The sequence below is a fragment of the Ruditapes philippinarum genome, unplaced genomic scaffold (genome assembly GCF_026571515.1).
Source record: "Ruditapes philippinarum isolate M1 unplaced genomic scaffold, ASM2657151v2 ctg63_1_1_1_1, whole genome shotgun sequence".
In the NCBI taxonomy this organism is placed as follows: Eukaryota; Metazoa; Mollusca; class Bivalvia; order Venerida; family Veneridae; genus Ruditapes; species Ruditapes philippinarum.
Window position 1 is genome coordinate 971,043 of NW_026866221.1, and position 21,127 is coordinate 992,169.

General features: G+C 33.6%; 1 protein-coding gene across 1 annotated transcript; it reads right to left on the reverse strand.

Annotated features, from left to right (window-relative positions):
- Positions 1 to 162: 162 nt before the first annotated feature.
- LOC132731784 (dynactin subunit 3-like) lies at positions 163 to 16,949 on the reverse strand. Its single transcript, XM_060718038.1, has 6 exons — positions 16,900 to 16,949; positions 4,760 to 4,844; positions 4,071 to 4,157; positions 2,705 to 2,788; positions 1,818 to 1,936; positions 163 to 737 (listed from the first exon to the last, which is right to left on the reverse strand). Exons 3-6 carry the CDS (start codon positions 4,111 to 4,113, stop codon positions 648 to 650), a joined length of 336 nt encoding a protein of 111 aa, XP_060574021.1. The 5' UTR covers positions 4,114 to 4,157; positions 4,760 to 4,844; positions 16,900 to 16,949; the 3' UTR covers positions 163 to 647.
- Positions 16,950 to 21,127: the final 4,178 nt, after the last annotated feature.

Genomic DNA, 21,127 nt, shown 5'->3' on the forward strand with positions numbered 1-21,127 from the left:
TCATCCGAGCTATCAACTAGATAAGCATCCTGACCAAGTTTGATGATGATTGAGGCAAAAATGCGACCGCTAGAGTGTTAACAACAAAATGTGAACGGACGGACGGACGTCGGACAATCATCGATCCTAAAAGCTCACCCTGAGCATGCTCAGGTGAGCTAAAAAGAATGGTCCCAAGCATTAGAGCAGAGCCACAATATAAATTTTAAATTATTTACATTTATAAGGCAATGAAAATTATTAACTTTTGAAAAATATCATAAATCAAATTTAATCCAAAATATCCCAAATAAGAGCACCACAAAGGCTAAATACGCCCCAATCAAAACTTGTTTGAGTAACAAAAGAATCTTTCAAGTAGGGAAGACTCTCAATTAACAAACTTGTCTGAAAAATGTTTTATCTCAATTAATTATCCTTATGATACTGAATAACCTCAAGGTTGTGGGCATTTTTTATTGTAGAGGCATGATTCACATAACTTTTATAGAGTAAGTATCCAAATGTAAGCTTGGACGTACAGATAGATGGATGACCAGGTGCGTGACAATATGCATCGCAATTTCTTTTCGGGCGAATAAAAAGAAGTCACTAAATACAATTAAACCATATTTTTTAAGACAAAATAAATAGTTTCATCAGTCTGATCAATTCAGAACTTTCTGTGAATTTCTTGCTTGTTCAATTTTTGTAACTGTCTCATCCCATTTAACAAACTGCTTGGATAGTACTGTAATCTGAAAGGGCAAGTCAAGGAAATCAAGCATATATATAACTGTATTAAAAGAAAATACTTATATAATGGTAATATTGACATGAAAAATTACTTTTAAGTAACATAAGTCAAAACAAGCAAACATAAGCATCATTTCCATGTTGCAAGATATATTCTCTCCGAGTTTCATTATAAACAAACCAACCTCTTGTACAATATTGCTCAAAATAGTCACGTTACTTAAACTGAACCCAAAGCCAACCCCTAGCAGGGTCCATGCTCCCAATATGGCTATTTCTGAATCAAAACCAATTGACAGAGAATATTGTTGTACAGAATTCTCAAAGAAATCATCATTTTCTTGTACAAAAAAAAATTAAAATTTCATAGTTGGCCTTGATGGTCAGTCATTTAAAATAATTTCACTGAGATACAAAAGCCTAGAAACATTAAAAGTAGATTTATTTACATAGATCAGCTGGGACATTTAAAACATAAAGATATACTAAAACATAAATATATCACCATATTCTTAGCCCAGTTTGAATTTATTTTTCAGAATAAGAATATTTATTTTGGAAAAATGGAGTGAGCAAATGTGATGATCTGAAATTTTGCATTTGTATCTTGATTTTTATTGATATTTTGTATTTATTTCATATCTGGCATGTCTCAAGGGAAAAATAAAATCAAACCCAGGCCAAATTAGTGTCATAAGACCTGAAAATTAGAATTTTTCTTTCCCCGAGGTAAATTTTTCCACTTTTATTTTGACTCAAAGTAAGATAACATTGGTCTACGGTCCCATACCGGGAATATAGGTTGCCTGTATTGCAATAATGGCAATACAGGTTTCACCATACCCTTGCACCCCTACTGCACATCATCTCATCTTACACCCCTGCTGCACAAAGTCATCATCTCATTATTGTCAATAGTCATGTAGAATCTGTTTCCTTCCATCAGTTGAAGAGAGAGTTGACATGAGAGCTGACACTTAATTATTTATAGACAGACAACCTGGGGTATAACATTAACATTATAACATTATATGTCAGAATTCTTCTAGAAGCATCAAAATAAAATATAATATAAAGGATACAATAGCATTGTAAGTGGATAGCAAATTCTCAATATCCTCGGACAGTTTACCAGCCTGATCTTGTTGTTCAATAGTTAACTCACTCAGATCTTGAAGTTTGCCAGTCAGGCTAGGTACAGCTGAAATATATGTATATTATACACGCATGATAATCAAATTCTATCACTATGTCAAAAGTGCCATAATTAACTTTATGACATCCTTATAACTTGCCTATTCATGTGGAAAATGTTTAACAGTTTCAGTAAAAATGTAATTTATTATAAATGGGCATGCATAAATAAACAGTAATTACACAATATTCCCTCCTTAATGTACATGTATGATCATTTAAACAAAGTTTTGAATGACTACGTGTGACTTAACCTTAATCTAAGGAAGCCTAAACCTGTGCCTCAGCACATCATTATGATAAACATATCTGTCTAGTAGTTTCTCTTTCTATGTGTTCAAAAAAAAGACAACACAAACTTGCTTATGGACAGGCAGCCATTGGGAAAACACATCCTCCGAAATGCTTTGTGGTGCATAAAAGAAAGATAATTCTTGAAATATTGATGCACAAGTTATAAACCTTGTATATGAGTAGTGACAAGTATGTTTTGCATTATGTTCTTCATATTCTATATGTCTATGAAATTTATGGACATACCCCGTTTTTAACTTTTGAAGGAAATTATTTAGATACAATTAAGTTACTGTAAATTACAAGAGCATAAATGAAGAAGTCCACGAACATAAAGCTCCATCTGACATTTTACAAAGTAATATATCAATATATTCCCTGTCTTTATTCTAAAGAGTGCTAGATGACAAAGTCTACAAGTATATCAAAAACTTTAATCTCTATAGACATGATAGATGGAATAAATCATGATCTACAACACCTTTAATATGTTCACTGTCAAGTGTATCCTGTAGCTGTCCCAATGTTTCCAGTCTTGCTGATTGTTGTAAAAGAAAATCTTCCTCTGTAACAGAACAAGTAATATTACAAGAGAGCCAATATGGTCCTAGACGGCTCACCTGAGAACATGAATTTTGCATTGCAAAAAATGCAGAAAGCAAGTAAGTTAACATGGGTAACATTCAAAGTCATGAAAGTGAAATTTTGATATTTTTATATTAAGTTTACCATTAGTTCAAATTTAAAAACAGAAGTCAAAAGTAGGTAGATAGATAATTACTAATCTCAATATTACATGTAAAAAAAAGCAACTTTAAAAACCAAAATTTACAGTTAATTATTAACATTTTAAAGAGGAAACTAGGACTCAAGTCATGGTCATATAATTTCCAGTGATAAAAACCTTGAAATGAAAAGACTAACTGCTGAATGCAATTTATACCCCCATCAATGCAATGTACTCTTTACAATATGTTTGGATAAGGCCATCTACAATAAAATTCCTATTAAGTTTGGTCAAAATTTCACAAGTAAATTAGTGGTCATTTGAAGAAATTGTGAATAACAATGCATCTGGCATGACAGACATCAATCACATCAAGTGGTGGCATGGCCGAGTGGTTAACATGCTGGACTAGTAATCTAATGATTGCTAGGTGCACGATTTCAAACCCGATCAGGGGCAAGTCGTTGTTTCCTTGAGCAAGAAACTTTACACACATTGCTCAGTACTAGTTGGTTCCAGGAACAGATTAGGAAGTGTGTCCTTAAGCTAATAGCTTCCTACACAATCAAATTAAAATGAATTCTGTATAAACCAACAAGAGGCCCATGATAGCCTTTAATTGCTCACCAGGAATATAGTCCACATGGACAAGATTTAATTACCTGGGCATTTCTATTAATTTAGTTTCTTTCAAAATCATTCAAGGGGTAGGAGATATGATTTTAGTCTTATTGTTGTACTACATGTAAGCATGAAATCATTTTAGCATTTGTATAGGACCACCTAAAGAGCATTCATGTAGAGGTTCATTAAATAATCTGAAGCATGGTTGTATAGATGTCACCAAAAGCTAATTTCTGTTTTAACAAACTTATGTTTTTAAAGACCTTATCATATACAAAAAAGGGAAAACCTAAAAACCCTAAGGGCAGGTCCAATTTTGACCCCATGGCTAAAATTTAAACAAACTTGGTAAAGGCCTTATAGTTTACGTTTCATGTCAAATATCTAAACACTAGAACCAACTTGATGGATACCTTCATTAAATGACACAAAGAACAATACTGAAAATATATGTGTGTTGGACATATTTTAATATAAAATAAATAAGTGCAGTTACCAGCGAGTATTATCTCCGTTTTAGCAGCCTCAGATAAAGTCATCTCATCTGCCTTGGCAGGATCCAAACATTCTCTCAGTTCTGATACTGAAATTTTAATACAAAAATGCCAAAAAATGTTTAACATCAACAAAACAAGAGGGTCATGATGACCTTGGATTGCTCACCTAACATATTGGAAAAATGTAAAGCAAGTTTTAAAGTCACATTTAGTTTGTCATTTTTTTCTCTAAGACTCTAGGCTGAATAATCTTCAAAATATTTGTAGATATCTGCTATAAAATGCTTCATGACAAGTATCTAAGTTGTTCTTGCAATCTCACACAAGTAGACTTTATTGTTTATGTAAGTCTATATAAACTAATTGACCCCCAGGGTGGGCCAGTTTTGACCCAAGGGGCATGATTTAAAGAACTTTTTTGTTTAGCACCGCAAGCCCTGTGATGCTTCAAACAAAATACCTTACCTCTTGACAGTGTAATTTCAGAAGAAAGTTTTTGTAGATATCAACTTAACCATGTTATATGGCACATATCTCAATTCTAGGCATAGTAGTTTGATACTATAACAAACCCCGATTTTCTGCTTTCATTCTCTTATTTTGCTAGCTAGTCATGTAAATATGTAAATACATCATGTTAAAATGAGATAATATTAAAGTGACAAGTCTGTACAATATAAAAACTTACATCTATCAAATATTTTATTAATCTTCTTCTTCCCAGTGATGCTCTTTGTAAGGTTTGACTGTACATTGGCAAGCACATCGGTACACTGAAATAAACTCATTTACATAATATACAACCCCCAGTGATGCTCTTTGTAAGGTTTGACTGTACATTGGCAAGCACATCAGTACACTGAAATAAACTCATTTACATAATATACAACCCCCAGTGATGCTCTTTGTAAGGTTTGACTGTACATTGGCAAGCACATCGGTACACTGAAATAAACTCATTTACATAATATACAACCCCCAGTGATGCTCTTTGTAAGGTTTGACTGTACATTGGCAAGCACATCAGTACACTGAAATAAACTACATAATATACAACCCACATATCAACTTTGGATTTTAGGAGTAGCGACAACATTGAAACAAGAGCAGAACCTTATAACTATCACCTGCCTGAAAGGGTCATAATTCTTTTAAATGAAGAATTTGTCATTAAGTAAAGTTTTGGATAAAGAATTTTAGTAATTAGGCCACATTCTATATAAGTAATAGTGCAGTTTCAATGATTCGTAAAATATTTGTAGAGGTCCAACTAAGTCAATGCTATATGCCAAATATTATAGCTATTTAGTTCTATAGAAGACTATTTTTCTTAAATAGGTCTATGTAAAGTCAGTGACCACAGATGATTTCAATAAAATTTAATATAATGAATGTGAGATGCTAGGAGACTGATAATTTACAGCATTGAAATTAAAGAGCACAAACTTAGTTGGACATGTGCCCTTTTATGTATAATATAAGTTATATACAAATTGGTTATATTACATGTAAAAAAGCATCATCCATGTGATAAAAATTTATTACAAGAGCTGTCCGTAAGACAGCGCGCTCGACTTTTTTATTGCTTGCCAATAAAAAAAGTTTTTGCAGTAAAAGGCAATACAAGAATCTCTGTATTTTTAAAGTGAACAATGGCCATGAGCATTAAGATATTTAGTGAAGAATTATTTTACTGAATTGTGTGATACCCTTGAACACTGCAGCAAAGTTTGAAATGTTTAAGTCAAAAGAGGGCTGGTAAGAAAGAAAAAAAAACTGAGTTGAGCCTTAAATAAATTTAATTCTAAGTCGATAAAAGGCCTTAATTTTTAAAACAAATCCTTGACAGAGTTACCTTCTCTTGCGTACAGATGGGGGTAATGATGTGAAATAGCATTAAAAGTTTCAAAGCAATATCTCAAAGGGTTAAGGCAATAAGTGGATTTTACCCATATTCAATGTATTTTCTAAGTCAAAAAGGGGCATAATTCTGTCAAAAACCTTGACAGAGTTATGTCCTCTTGTCTGTTGATGAAGGTCGTGATGGTAAACAAGTATGGTCAGTTTCAAAGCAATACCTCCAATGGTTTTGAAATAAAGTGAGGTGGTACAAAAAACTTAACCAAGCTCAATACACTTTCTAAGTCAAAAAAGGGCCATAATTCTGTCAAAAACCTTGACAGAGTTATGTACTCTTGTCTGTAGATGGAGGTTATGATGGTGAACAAGTATGGTAAGTTTCAAAGCCATACTTGTAATACTTCTGAAATAAAGTGGGGTGGTACGAAAAACTTAACCAAGGTGTGACGCCAACGCCGACGCCGACGCCGGGGCGAGTAGGATAGCTCCCCTTTTCATAGAAAAGTCGAGCTAAAAAATCAATGGATTCTTTTTATCTGTATTTTTTTCAGCATAGATGTCATTTGAAACAATTATGAACTGTATGAGATGGACAGTCACTGACCATTAAAGCACAGAATTTTTGAGCACAATGCGACCTTTAAATAGTAGACAAAAAGCATTAAACTATCACGAAAGCTTACAAATATGTGCAATTCATTGTGCTTAACATAGATAAATTACTTCTTAATAATCATTAACTTTTAACCAAAAAAAACCCCAATTCTCATTAAACTCCAAATAGGTGAGGGATCCAAAATAACCAAAACATAATTTTAAAAATAAATAACCAACAAATTAAACCATTAGCACCATCTGTTAAGACATATAAAAGGGATCAAAATTATATCTATTAAAATACAAAAATGTCATTAAAAAATACCCAACAGATTAAATAACAAGAGCTGTCAGAAGGACAGCGCGCTCGACTTTTTTAGTGCTTGCCTATAAAACAAAACTTTGACAGTTAAGGGCACACAAGACTTTAACTAGGAATTTCTAAGTACAAATCAAGAAACATTTTCACAGAGTTATCTTCTCTTGCTTACAGATAGGTCTCATGATGGCACATAAGAACTCCAACTTCCAAAGTAATATCTCAAATGGTTAAGTCAACAAGTGGACAAGAATGAAAATCTTAACTGAGTTTCTAAGTCAAAAAGGGCCATAATTCAAATAAAATCCTTAACAGAATTACCTTCTCCTGCCCATGTTTTGGGACCATGATGGTAAACAAGTATTCCAACTTTCAAATTAATATCTCAAACAGTTCAGTCAAAAAGTGGACTGGTACTAAAAACTTAACCAAGATTCTAAGTCGATAAAAGGCCTTAATTTTTAAAACAAATCCTTGACAGAGTTACCTTCTCTTGCGTACAGATGGGGGTAATGATGTGAAATAGCATTAAAAGTTTCAAAGCAATATCTCAAAGGGTTAAGTCAATAAGTGGATTTTACCCATATTCAATGTATTTTCTAAGTCAAAAAGGGGCATAATTCTGTCAAAAACCTTGACAGAGTTATGTCCTCTTGTCTGTTGATGAAGGTCGTGATGGTAAACAAAGTATGGTCAGTTTCAAAGCAATACCTCCAATGGTTTTGAAATAAAGTGAGGTGGTACAAAAAACTTAACCAAGCTCAATACACTTTCTAAGTCAAAAAAGGGCCATAATTCTGTCAAAAACCTTGACAGAGTTATGTACTCTTGTCTGTAGATGGAGGTTATGATGGTGAACAAGTATGGTAAGTTTCAAAGCCATACTTGTAATACTTCTGAAATAAAGTGGGGTGGTACGAAAAACTTAACCAAGGTGTGTCGCCAACGCTAACGCCGACGCCGACGCCGGGGCGAGTAGGATAGCTCCCCTTTTCATAGAAAAGTCGAGCTAAAAACCCTGTGTGTCAAAGAACACAAAAATTAAATAATAGGCAAGACATTTTCGGTTCTTCAGCACTGCACCTCTGAATGAAATCCAACTACCTCTATTATAATACTGAAATTATGCTTCAGATAAAAACTAAGCATGAACAGGAGCTGACACTATGACAGCACTCAACTATTTCCAACAAGATCCTGGTTTATTAACAAAGAGGAAGATTTCATTCACAAAAATACAATTAATGTGCACAACATTTTGAGTACTGACCAAAAAATTTTGATAAGTTCTCAAAGGACCTTATAATCGCTTATTTTATTCAAAATTCATGCCAGAGGTGACTGGTCTCGGAAAGTGACCTTGAAATGTAATTCAAAAAGCATGAATCAAGTTTCAAGTGAATACTATGATATGTAGTTTTTTTAAAGATTTATGCTGAAAGCAAAACTTGAACTGAAAATTTTCTAAATTTACAAAGAGCATGAATTCAGGCATAATCCATGTCAGAGTTATGGACCTTGGATAGTGACCTCTTAGTGTGATCCCAAAGACATGTATTAAGTTTCATGGGAATATCTTTAATAGTTATGAAGATTGATTTTGCATGAAAAAACTTTAACCAAGAATTTTCTATGTTTAAAAAGGGCTAAAATTTAGTCAACAATCATGTCAGCGATATGGGCCTTGGATAGTGACCTGCAACTCAGATACAGTGGATAAGTATTAAGTTTTAAGTGAATACCTTCAGTTGTTTTGAATATTCATTGTGCATGCAACAGTTTAACAAAGAATTTTCTCAGTTCAAAAAGGGTTATAATTCAGTCCAAATCTGCGTAAGAATTATGGAACTCTTGTTATGATCCCAAACATATCTACATGTATTTAATTTCAAGCAAATACCTTCAGTAGTTTTCAAGATCGATGATGCAAGCAGGAAATTTACTAAAGAATTTTCCAAGTTCAAGGGGCTATAATTCAGTCAAAATCCAGGCTTGGGTTATGGGCCTTGGATAGTGACGTCCAAATCTAAACAGATTTATTAAGTTTCAAGAAAATACCTTCAGTAGTTTTAATATGCAAAACATTAACCAGAAACAGGCAGTGAAAATAGTTTACAAAAAGCAACGGTCCCCAATATCACCGATGGGCTATTGATAAGCAACCAATAAAGTTATGTTTACCACTGTTAGCAGAGTGACAATGTTTTAGATTTCATTGTTACCTGAGGCAACTTTCTGTAGGACTAAAATGTAAGTTTCTTTTATCTGCTTTTCCGTATAACAATGTGTACTATATTAAAAGATATTTTTCAAAATGAATAAAGAAGGGCAAAATTCTTTCAAAATTATTTGTTTCTCATAACTTGAATTTCACTATAACAGTAGTCACTATAAGTGAAGTTTACTATATAAAGAATGAGTCACTTATTGATTTGGTTTTTATGCTGAATTTAGCACAGAAACCAATCCAACCTTTCCTAGATAACTAACAGTAACTACAGATATCTCCACAAATGACTGACAACTTATCCCAAATGATTTTTGAATCAGCAGTTAAAGACAAATGACCATTAGAATCAATGTCCGTGAACAATTGTCATGGAGAAATTATGCCTCACTTAAGGATCAAACCTGAGTAACTTCTAGATTACAAATCTGATGCTCTCACCATTGAGCTAAGCAGACAGACATACCATATATATATATAATAACATAATCTATTGTTTGTTTTTATTAACCTGTCAATGCACACAATATATTAATCTTCCATAAATTTTGGGTAAATTTCTAGACATAACAGTAAGATGGGATTGATTTAAATTGTTTCTGTGAATAAGTTACACTGACAGTTATAGTGCAATTAAAGTGTAAACTACGGGCTTGTAATTTCTAAATGTCCTACTGTACTTGAGATCGAGACCCCAAATGTCCATGTTTTTCTCGTTTTTTTTTGTTTTTTTTTCTCTCTCATTTATAAATAGTTTCAACATTATTGAAACTATGATTGTTTTCATGTTGTTTTGTTTTTGTTTTTAATTTGTTTTGCACTAATACTTTGGTAAAGACTATAGTCAATCTAAATAACATGGTTTAAGATATTAAAATTCATTCGGATTAAAATCAATAAATGTCATTTCAGTGACATTAAATACAATACAATGTGTTGACAATTTTGCAAGTACTTGGCCATTTCATTTAAATATAGTTAAAAATTAGAAATGTGTCATCATGCCACGGATGCCCCCGCATGAAGCCAAAATTTCAGATGTTATAATATTTAGTTACAAATTTGTTTGCACAAATTATTTTTTTCATTTTAAATTCAAAGCCCTTAAAACTTTTCAATGTCAACACAAACCATTTTTATACAATGTTCAAGGCACTATTCTTAATTATTCAGTCTTATAACCTTTCGTAAAATTGCACATTGCATATTTGTTGCCAATATAATTGCTACATACATTTCCACAAAAGTATGAGTGCTGAAACTGAAAGTTCAAAATTTTTCCAACATTCAGGAAAGATAAGTTTGACCAAAGTCATTGAACCACGACCAAATTCAAACTTAAACTGCTTATTCCTAAGATGTATCTATATGTTAAATTTGAGTTGAATGTGTACAACCATTGGGGAGATAATGAACAGAAACATAAAATTTCTGATTTTTTTTCAAAGTTCAAGAGGGATAACTCTGTCAGCTATCATCAAACCATGACCAAATTCGAAATTGACCAATGCATTCTTATCATATCTTTAATTTGAGTTGAATATGTACAACTGTTGGGGAGATAATGAATGGGAACTGAAAATTTCCTTTTTTCAAAGTTAAAGGGGCATAACTCTGCCAAAAATCATCAAACCATGACAAAATTCAAACTTGACCAGTGTGCATTTCTTTGATGGTTCCATATGTCAAATATGAGTTGAATGTGTAATACCCTAGAGGAGATAATGAACGGAAACTGAAAATTTCATATTATTTTCAAAGTGAAAGGGACATAACCACCACCGGGCGGGGGCTACGCTGGACTTTTTACTTTCTCTAAAAGCAAACAAAGAAATGTTTGAACAAAATCTTAACGTTTCCTTTTTATAAATTTAATCGTCTGTCTTGTCAAATCAGTTTTGTCTATATATTTTGTATATAAAAATATACTAATTTATATATATATATAAAAATAGAAAAACGCAATTCTATAAATAGAAACACGCAATTCTATAAATAGAAAATTCTATAAATAGATGCACGTGGTGGTGGTGACAAGTGGTGGTGGTGGTGGTGATGACACGCGGTGGTGGTGGTGACACATGGTGGTGGTGGTGGTGACACGTGATGGTGGTGGTGACACGTGTGGTTGTGGTGGCAGGTGGCGACATGTGGTGGAGGTGGTGACCTGTGATAGTGGTGACATGTGGTGGTGATGGTGACACATGGTGGTGGTGACATGTGGTGGTTGTGTTGACATGTGGTGGTTGTGGTGACACGTGGTGGTGATGGTGACATGTGGTGGTGACACGTGGTGGTGGTGACATGTGGTGGTGGTGGTGACACGTGGTGGTGTGGTGACACATGGTGGTGGTGACACATGGTGGTGGTGGTGTCACGTGGTTGTTGTGGTGACATGTGGTGGTGGATGGTGACATGTGGTGGTGACACGTGGTGGTGGTGACATGTGATGGTGGTGGTGACACGTGGTGGTGATGGTGACACGTGGTGGTGATGGTGACACATAATGGCACCTGGTGGTGGCTGGTGGGTGATGGTGACACATGGTGGTGACACGTGATGGTGACACCTGATGACACGTGATGATGACACATGTGATGATGGTGACACGTGGTTGTGGTGACACGTGGTGGTTGTGTTGACATGTGGTGGTTGTGGTGACACGTGGTGGTGATGGTGACATGTGGTGGTGACACTGGTGGTGGTGGTGACATGTGATGGTGGTGGTAACATGTGGTGGTGGTGATGGTGACACGTGGTGGTTGTGGTGGCACCTGGTGGTGGCTGGTGGTGATGGTGACACGTGGTGGTGACACGTGATGACACGTGATGGTGACACATGATGACACGTGATGATGACACATGATGACACATGGTGGTGATGGTGACACGTGGTGGTGATGGTGACACGTGGTTGTGGTGACAAAGTACTGGTATCGAACCACAGACCTCTCATATATTAGGCAATCACTTAACCAACTGTGCTATTCTGGATTTGATGACAAGCTATACATTAAAATAGTGTGACTTTTCTAAACATTAGTTATATAAACTACATATTTATTGTCATAAACTGTATGGACAGAACCAAAGTGGAATCAAAATATTTAAATGAGTGCTATAATGACAGGTCAATAAAATCAGACTATACTACGAGTTAAATATTAAGGTAATGCTGTGAAAACAAATTTCAAACAGAAACACGTAGATGCGTGCAGTTAATAATTTGTTAGTTATTTTTACTACTTGAAACTCTAAATTGAAGGAAGAGAACAAGAAATGTATCCATAAGACACATAATTATGTCTCTACTTTGTTTGCTGTCACAGTGGCATATTCACATACTTATGCATATAAAAGTCAAGTGTTGTGTTAATATGTTATATATAACTGATATGTTCCACAAACTTATCACTGAGAAAACTCTTGCTCTGATTAGTATTACCATGACCTTCATCTCATGGCCTCAAACACAAAGTTTCAAAAACTTAAGACTTACTACTTCTAAAGTTATTGATAAGGTGTGTAACTGTAACCTTGACCTTTGACCCAATGACCTAAAAATCCATATAGCTTCTACTGGTTATGTGCAATGTCCCTACTTAGTTTTAAAAACTTAACCTTATTCTTTCTTAAACCATTATTCTTTCTTAAACCATTAAATATGACATGGATTGTCCACATAATGCCACTGTGACCTTTTGACCATCAACCAAATGAGCTCAAAACAATCAGATACATCTACTGGTCATGACTACAAACTAAATCTTTTGGACTGTAGGACAAAATGTTCTAGAGTTGTTAGTCAGACAAACTTTTAGTTGTTGATGTCACTTTGATCTTGATCTTTGACCTACTGATTTCAAAATAGATAGGGTAATCTACTTGTCATGACTAACCTCCACACTAAATCTCAAAAATGCAGGTCAAAATCTTCTGAGTTTATTCATAAGACAAGCTTCTAAAGGCCAAGGCCAAGAACAACAAAATCACTCAGGATTATCTAATAGCCATGAGCCATCTCAATATCAAATGACTGTAGGCCTAAGCCATCTTTAGTTATGGCTTGGACAAGCTTTGAGTGGTTAAGGCCTTAGATGGTGATCTTGACCTCAGAATCAAAAGGGGTTATCTTCTAGTCATTACCAAATTACACACAAGAGCTTAAGACTGTAGGTCATTTTATTTTCTAGCTATTGACTAGACAAGCTTTTAGTGGTCAAACCCATTGTGACCTTGACCTTTGACCTACTGACATCAAAATCAATGGGGGTCATCTACTAGCTATGGACAATGTCCCTTCCAAATTGAATAAACCACAGCTTATTCCTTCTCAATTCGTTATTGATTTGAAAATGATCCTATCAAGTGTCCATTAAACAGGGGCATAAAAACCTAAGTACCTGTTTTTCACAATAAATTCAAACACAATTTTTTTCGAGCAAATTAAATGGAATACAAGGGTCTACAGTGAAGGTATTAGTAAATTTGAGTAGCAAATCTAGTGAACTACAGTGTATATAATGTACTAGTATTATATAAACATAAAATAAGCAAGCATATAAAATTTTGATGAATAAATATCCGCTGCTGGCTGCATGATACAAATCACTTAACAAAAGCTCAAAATAGTATACTACTCTTTTGATTACAATTTTCATCTTTTAATTCATCCCTATCCATAGGTTTGGGATGAACTTGAAGGTCTAAATGGACAGACATTTTGACTAGACCTACATTGTAAAAACTTGACCACCAACTTTGAAAACAATGAATCTCATAATGTCAAGAAGACAACGCCATTTCAATATCCCACTTCTGATTTCATCAGAGGGAATTAATGAGTCAAAGCTGTGGGAGAAAACTTGTTTGGAGTCCCAGATCTACTTATTTTTCTTGATTTACTACAATACTTTTAATATCTAAGTAAACATAGGTATTTCAACAAAGATTTTAAACATGGACATCCTTCAAAATGCTCCCAAAAATAGCAAATAAGAATCAAACAAAGGGAGAATTTTTCAATGAGGAAGGTATACTTTGCAATCTATTCATTCAGAATAATTATGCATTTAATAAGCAAGGTGAAAATATATTTTAACATTGTAAAATGAAAATTCGAATGCCATTATATCATTTGAATATTTGAAATCCTAAAAGAAAGAAAGAATAAATAAATGTACAAAAAGTGCCAGTAATGGGCAGCTTGTTTGACTATACTCAGTGCTTGATAGTAAGTATAACAAGAGTCTTGATAAAATAGAAATCCCTAAGAGGAAAATTTTATTTAAAATACTAGTATATAACATATTGTAATACATGTCCACAATTAATCTATTATTATCCTAAATTGTAACATTGGTTAACATTGGTTAAGCTTCATGTGATTTGATATTCTGAAGATTGTCATCTCACATATTATATCAAGAAAGTTTCTTAGTTCATAAAGGGCTCAGTACAAAAGCAAAGCAAAGTAGTGTAATTTATAATTATGATCTCAAAAACATGCAAAAAGTTTCAAGTCTTCAGTACAATGTTTGAATGTTTAATTAGCATGCAATACAGTACAGAGAAAAGGGTTCTTAAAGGAAAAAAACTTTGAACCAATACATGGTGCAAATATTCACACCTCCTCTTGGAAGCCAAGCAAATAAGCCTTCCTATGAACTCAAGCATGATAATAATAGTGCAAACAAAATTTTGAGTTGCAAAAATAGACAACTTGTTAATAAACCCTAATACCTTAAATATCCTCTGAAAATTTTAGTGCAGAAATACTGTAAGTGGGACACACAAAGCCACAACTATATGCATCAATACTGTATTTTTTTCCCCAGTGAGAAGAATTCAGCAGTAAATGGGACAACAAACAAGTAAATGCTAAAATATTCAATTAAGTTTTGGTACAGCCAGCAATATTTGTTCATTTTTATCACTTCCTTTAATGCAGATTTATGGAACAAGAGTAAGTAGTGTAATATCATTGACCTGATAAGAAAATTTGGCAGTTTCTGTTAATTGTTTTTAAGCATATTATTATTAAAATTTTGATTTTTTTATATGAGATTTCACGCTGAAGCAAAATTTTTCAAAATAAAAGACACATATACATACATTACAAAAGCACAAAAAGCTGTATAAACATACAATATTTGTATTGCTTCATTTTCTTTTACATTGTCAATGTCTATGATCTTGTTCGATATAGCTGTCTAAACTTAATTGCGATAATTAGTATCTTTGGACCTTAAAATGCTTGTATAAATGTCTAGTATTAATATGGATATTGCAATTTTTTGTCGTTTCTAAAAAGTACCAATTTGTTAATATTTCAACCAGCTATGATGGTTCTAAATAGCTCAATAGTCCTACCCCTTCCTTACAGAGCACTAATTTCTTATAATTAATTGATTGCAAAGAAAATTTAACTTGACCTGTAATTTTGACATAACTTACTTATACTTACCTGCAAAAAAACACAACCATTGATATCCTATGGAAACCATTTGTCTGATAGACAATGCTAATATTACCATAATACCGGTATATCCCGAAGAATATTTGGGCATATAAATATGTGACCACGACTTTTCAAGGTTTGGACTTGAGTCTTGTGCAAAACACATCTCATTTGAAAGAAAATTTCATTCTAGGCCCTTTACCTGTGATCCATGGTATTGACTGCTACTATGTAAATTTGTTCAGAGTAATTAACAAAGAGGCCTGGTGATAATAATGGCCATACATGTAAATGTAGAAACTTGATACCATTACAATCAAATGTTATACTTGTATAATTCATCCATAAAGAAGACGGTCAATGGGATACATTGATTCAGGCCATGCTATTTTTTACCCTAAGGCCTTAAGGGTCTTATATCTTTTGCAGAGGGCCATTTATAACGCCAAATACAAAATATCTAAGCTCTACGCAGAGCGCTTTCAAACACTGAATTTGAAATGTGCCAGGGCCAAAACACCATTTTTGGGGAAGGGGCATCAGCCTTTATCTTGGGGAAAATATGCGTGATTTTGACTTACTTTGGGAAAAGGGGTCTCAAATTTAACACAAACTTTTAGCAAGTTCTTCAAAACAGAAAAGCAAAAAGCAGTGGAAAATACTAATAAGGCAGTAAAAGACCTTAATTCAACACCATCATTTAATTTTGTTCTAAATTCTATGGGAAATTTCAAGACTGGGGAATTTTGAGGACCAAACTGGGGAAAAAAGAGGCTAGTTTGGTTGGGGAAGCAGCCTATATTCAGCCTCTACAAAGAAGGGTTTTTTGGCCCTGTGTGCATGCCTATATAAGTCTATAATATACATGTTGGTGACACCAAAGGTTGGGCTTACTTTCAATCTAGGAATATGATTATATAACTTTTGTAGATGGCAAGAAGATTATGTGAAATGCATTGAAGTATACATGGAAAAGGTTTTTAAAGTTGCTTTTCTATGTAAGTCAATAGAACAGAAGGCTATTTATTTTTTACAGTGTGATTTGTTGAATTATGAACATGTCTACCAGGAAATGCTACATTACCATACATGTATTATATAAATCTCTAGTCATATATGGATCATTCTTGTGGTCTATATTTATATTGTACCATATGTTACAACACATAATATACATAATACATGTACTATCTCAAAAGGTTACCTCTGACTTCTATTCAGAAGGAAATATATCACGAGAGCTGATAAAAGAATTAAATGCCAATCAATTATTATGTAGTTTTTGTTTTTAATCTAGACATCATTCTACAAGCACTTTGAAGGTTTCTTTATAAGAAGGATTAGTTTGCTACACTGCACACTTACCTGGCAGGATTTGGACTCCTATATTCAAACATGACAAAAAATAAAATCATAACATACATGTAGCATGCAAAATAACACATACAGATCATAATACATTTGTAATTAAAGCACTACAATCAAACTAAACAAGCTTTTCTTTTACAAATCACATTATTTATCACATTCATGGACAGTCATACACATTCAGACTTTGTCATGCACAGGCAATTCTCCTATCCTGGTCACTCAAACTGACTAAACTTTTTTTCAAATATGATGTGAAATTATTAACACTGTATTTCTTTTTTACTGCATGTTGGAATGAATAAAATAACTTAAGTCAATAGTGCTTGTAAACTACATTTTTAAAGTATTTTATTTGAGTTTGGAACTTTTAAAGACATTCTTTTAGTTTAACAATTTGTTAGCAACAAAAGGGTCATAGTAGTCTTACATGTAAATCACTAGATAGTAGATATAAGTTAATTAACTAAATTGGGGCGGGCCATTTTTGACACCAGCACCATTACTTATTTATTCTTTATTGATGTCAAACAGGTAATTACACACTGCAAATATTTAGACTGCCAAAAAATGGATTTCAATAAATGGAAAATAACTTTTTACCTGTTTTTTGTTTTATTTGATTGAAAAGACAGACCATCAAAAGATCACAATTAAATAATTACAGAATTTACAGTCCATTTACTTTATATCAAATTACTCATGAAATATAATTAAATACATAATTCATTCTATTTGACCATAGAAAAAACTGGCTGTAAAAAGGCTGAATTAATTAAGCTAATGAAATAGCTTTTCAGCGTTGGTTACATGTTACCTTATGATCGATCTGGGGTCATTTTTAGCTAGCTTTTCACAAGTCAAAAAATTTTTTGGCGACGAGGGGGACTGCTGCCCCCTCTTCAACCCCCCCCCAAACAGAAAGGGGCACATTCCCCTTCCAGCAACCCCCTGATGCATCTTTTGGATAGGGGGCCGCGCCGAAAAAGTGGTCACTTTTTTAAACAACATTTCTCAAACAAAAACAAGTGTTGAGGGCCTAAATAAGGCATTTTTTCACCATTTGAGACAACAAATAAAGGGGGGGGGGAAGGCGTTAAAGGGCATGTATATCGTGTAATGGGTTAATAGTGTTAATTTCAATTACTGTACAACCTATATATTGGCCTCTCCGTAACAGGCATGGCTGCCGTGTCTATTTCTAGTGATATACTGGGTTTTTCAAATATCTTAATCTTGCTATTCAATAGTCGTAGTTTCCTTGTTGATTATTTAAAGATTAATTTCAATTCACAACTTCAAAAAATTATTAAACACAATGTCCGGTAAATTGAGTTGTCTTTCTTATAATGCCCTACTTTAAAGACACATTTCTATGGTCAAATGTTTAATTTCATGTTTGATAAAGGAATGTTTACATGTATTAAGAACCCAAAATTATTTGGGTAAATTCCATTCTTTTTTATTATTTTAAATAAAAGTTACAGATAAAAAACATCATATTTTGGGGTCGGTCTATTTACCCCAAGACTACCCTGGGACAGAAAGATACACATATTCAGTCCCAGGACTACCCCAAGACACCCCAAGAAACTGATATATTGCGTAAGTTTTATTATATATGACGACTGATTATTTACATGTCATCAATACATCAAATATGGTCAATTATGTATGGACATTTTTCATCAGTGAAATATTCTTTGATAAGCTCTTTATAAAAAAAATATTTCTTTTTTAAAATCAACTTTAATGAAACAATAAGTCTATGTTAATCTAATGAAATGCGGGACAGATAAAAAAAATTATTTTATGAAACAAAATATGATCAATTTAATAATCAGGCTACTCATAGAATGACATTGTCGCAGAATTAAACATGCACTACACCAAAACCTGGTAACATTGGCATTATTTCATTATTGTAAACTTTTTTGCACAAAAATTATTTATAATCTTACATTAAATAATACAGGGAAATAAATGAAGGGAGATAATTCAATGTTTACATGTGAAATCGCATAGTTACCTCATGTAAACAATGTTAAATTGAGACCATATTAACATGTCAGTAAAAGTGTTTTTGAGTGTCTTGGGGTGGTCTGGGGTGTCTTGGCGTATCTTGGGGTATCAAGGGGTAGTCTTGGGGTGTCTTTGGGTAGACTTGGGGTAAATAGACCCACAGGCACGAGTATCGGACCTTGGATGAAAAAATATGACCAGATTGATAGTAAAACCTGTGTTCATCTTAAAAGTGTCAAAAACCAAAAAAAAAATGTAAATAATGACCCCCTTTAAAACATACTATAAGTTAAGAGAAGGCCGGAAACTCCAGATTCGAGCCTACGAGCAAGGGATTCATTTCCCGAGCCGTTGTGAAAACAATTGGCCGGACAATTAAAAACGACTTTTATCACTATTTCACGTTTGTATTAAGCTTCCAAATGAGACCGACCCCAAGTCTCTAGCCCTTCCCGTTCATGAAATATCTATCAGGAAACGAGCGAATTCGTGCTAAAAATCCTTGGTAGACAGAATTGCGGCACAACGATTTGGTACGTAAACATAGACTAATACATGTTTGTCAGCTGAGTACGGGTCAAAATCACTTGAATTTACTAAATAATATTACTAAATACATTAAGTTGGACCACTCACACCCGTCAGTAGCATCTGATACACGTAAAATTCGAATTTCAAACCTTTCCACGGTATTTAGATTCTTTTCAACGCCATTGTCAATCAGCTGTTCGTTATTTTGTAAGGAGTCTACAGATTGGCCAATAGCATCGAAACCGAAACGTTTCGCACAAGGATGCCTAATGGCGTAGAAAGCAATCGAAAGACCGAGTAGAGGTTTGAAACTAGATTTCGCGTGTATCAGATGCTACAGACGGTTGTGAGTGGTCCCTTTTAATGTATTTAGTAATATTATTTAGTAAACTCAAGTAATTTTGACCCGTACTCGGCTGACAAACATGTATTAGTCTATGTTTACGTACCGAATCGTTGTGCCGCAATTCTGTCTACCAAGGATTTTTAGCACGAATTCGCTCGTTTCCCGATAGATATTTCATGAACGGGAAGGGCTAGAGACTTGGGGTCGGTCTCATTTGGAAGCTTAATACAAACGTGAAATAGTGATAAAGGTCTTTTTTAATTGTCTGGCCAATTGTTTTCACAACGGCTCGGGAAATGAATCCCTTGCTCGTAGGCTCGAATCTGGAGTTTCCGGCCTTCTCTTAACTTATAGTATATTTTAAAGGGGGTCATTATTTACATTTTTTTTTTGGTTTTTGACACTTTTAAGATGAACACAGGTTTTATTATCAATCTGGTCATATTTTTTCATCCCAGGTCCGATACTCGTGCCTGTGAATAGACCGACCGGATATATGTAGGACCCCAGTAGAATGATGGTGAAATTTTTTTTTTCTTATTCTGGGTTGGGGCAAAACTAAATTCTTATATCGTCGGGTGCCCTAAATTCCATATATGGCACAAAAACACAATTATTTTTCACCCCCACATGACAAGGGATACAGGGATACAAGGGTTACATAAGGTTACAGTGGGATACAGTGAATTTTCATCATGTTACAGATATTTTTAAAATTAGATTTTGACTTTTTTGTTATTTATTTCACCTAGAGATATTATTTGAATTAAAAAAGGAGATGTAATTTTACTTATAATCGATAATCCATTAACATTACCACACCAAAGGGGCTTGTTAGCTGAGTAATTAGTGAGCAATGGCCTTAGTGGGTACCAATTATTTATTGAGAAAGATAACAAAAACTTGATATTTTGTGACTAATGTTATAAAATTATTTTTAGAAAAAAGATCATATTTTATTTGGAAATAATATAGATATAATTATAATGCAGGATTCCCAGATTTTACTAATAATCAAATCACAGATCATTATCAGTATATCACCACTTCAAAGGGCCTCGTTAACTTGAGAATTATAGCCTAAGGCTTACGCTTGTTTATTGAAATTCTTGTGACCATAGATCATAAATCACAATTTCATAAAGTACTTCATATGCTGTAGAATAAGACATCTATTTTGTTTGTAGGGTTTTTTCTTACTTTTTTATTAATATCAATGTTTATTTCTGAAGAAAAAAAATATTTTTTTCTCAAATAATTAAGATTATATTATTTGAGAAATAATGTATTTTTTTAAAAAAAAGGATTTAATGTGATCATCTATCA

What these genes read in the sequence shown, in the direction of transcription:
- LOC132731784 (XM_060718038.1), bottom strand. Translation starts at nt 4,113, where the DNA reads ATGACTTTATCTGAGGCTGCTAAAACGGAGATAATACTCGCTG. An exon ending in AACGGAGATAATACTCGCTG is followed by an intron (nt 2,789 to 4,070) that starts GTAACTGCACTT and finishes GTTCTGTTACAG; the next exon opens with AGGAAGATTTTCTTTTACAA. An exon ending in TATCCACTTACAATGCTATT is followed by an intron (nt 738 to 1,817) that starts GTATCCTTTATA and finishes TTGCCCTTTCAG; the next exon opens with ATTACAGTACTATCCAAGCA.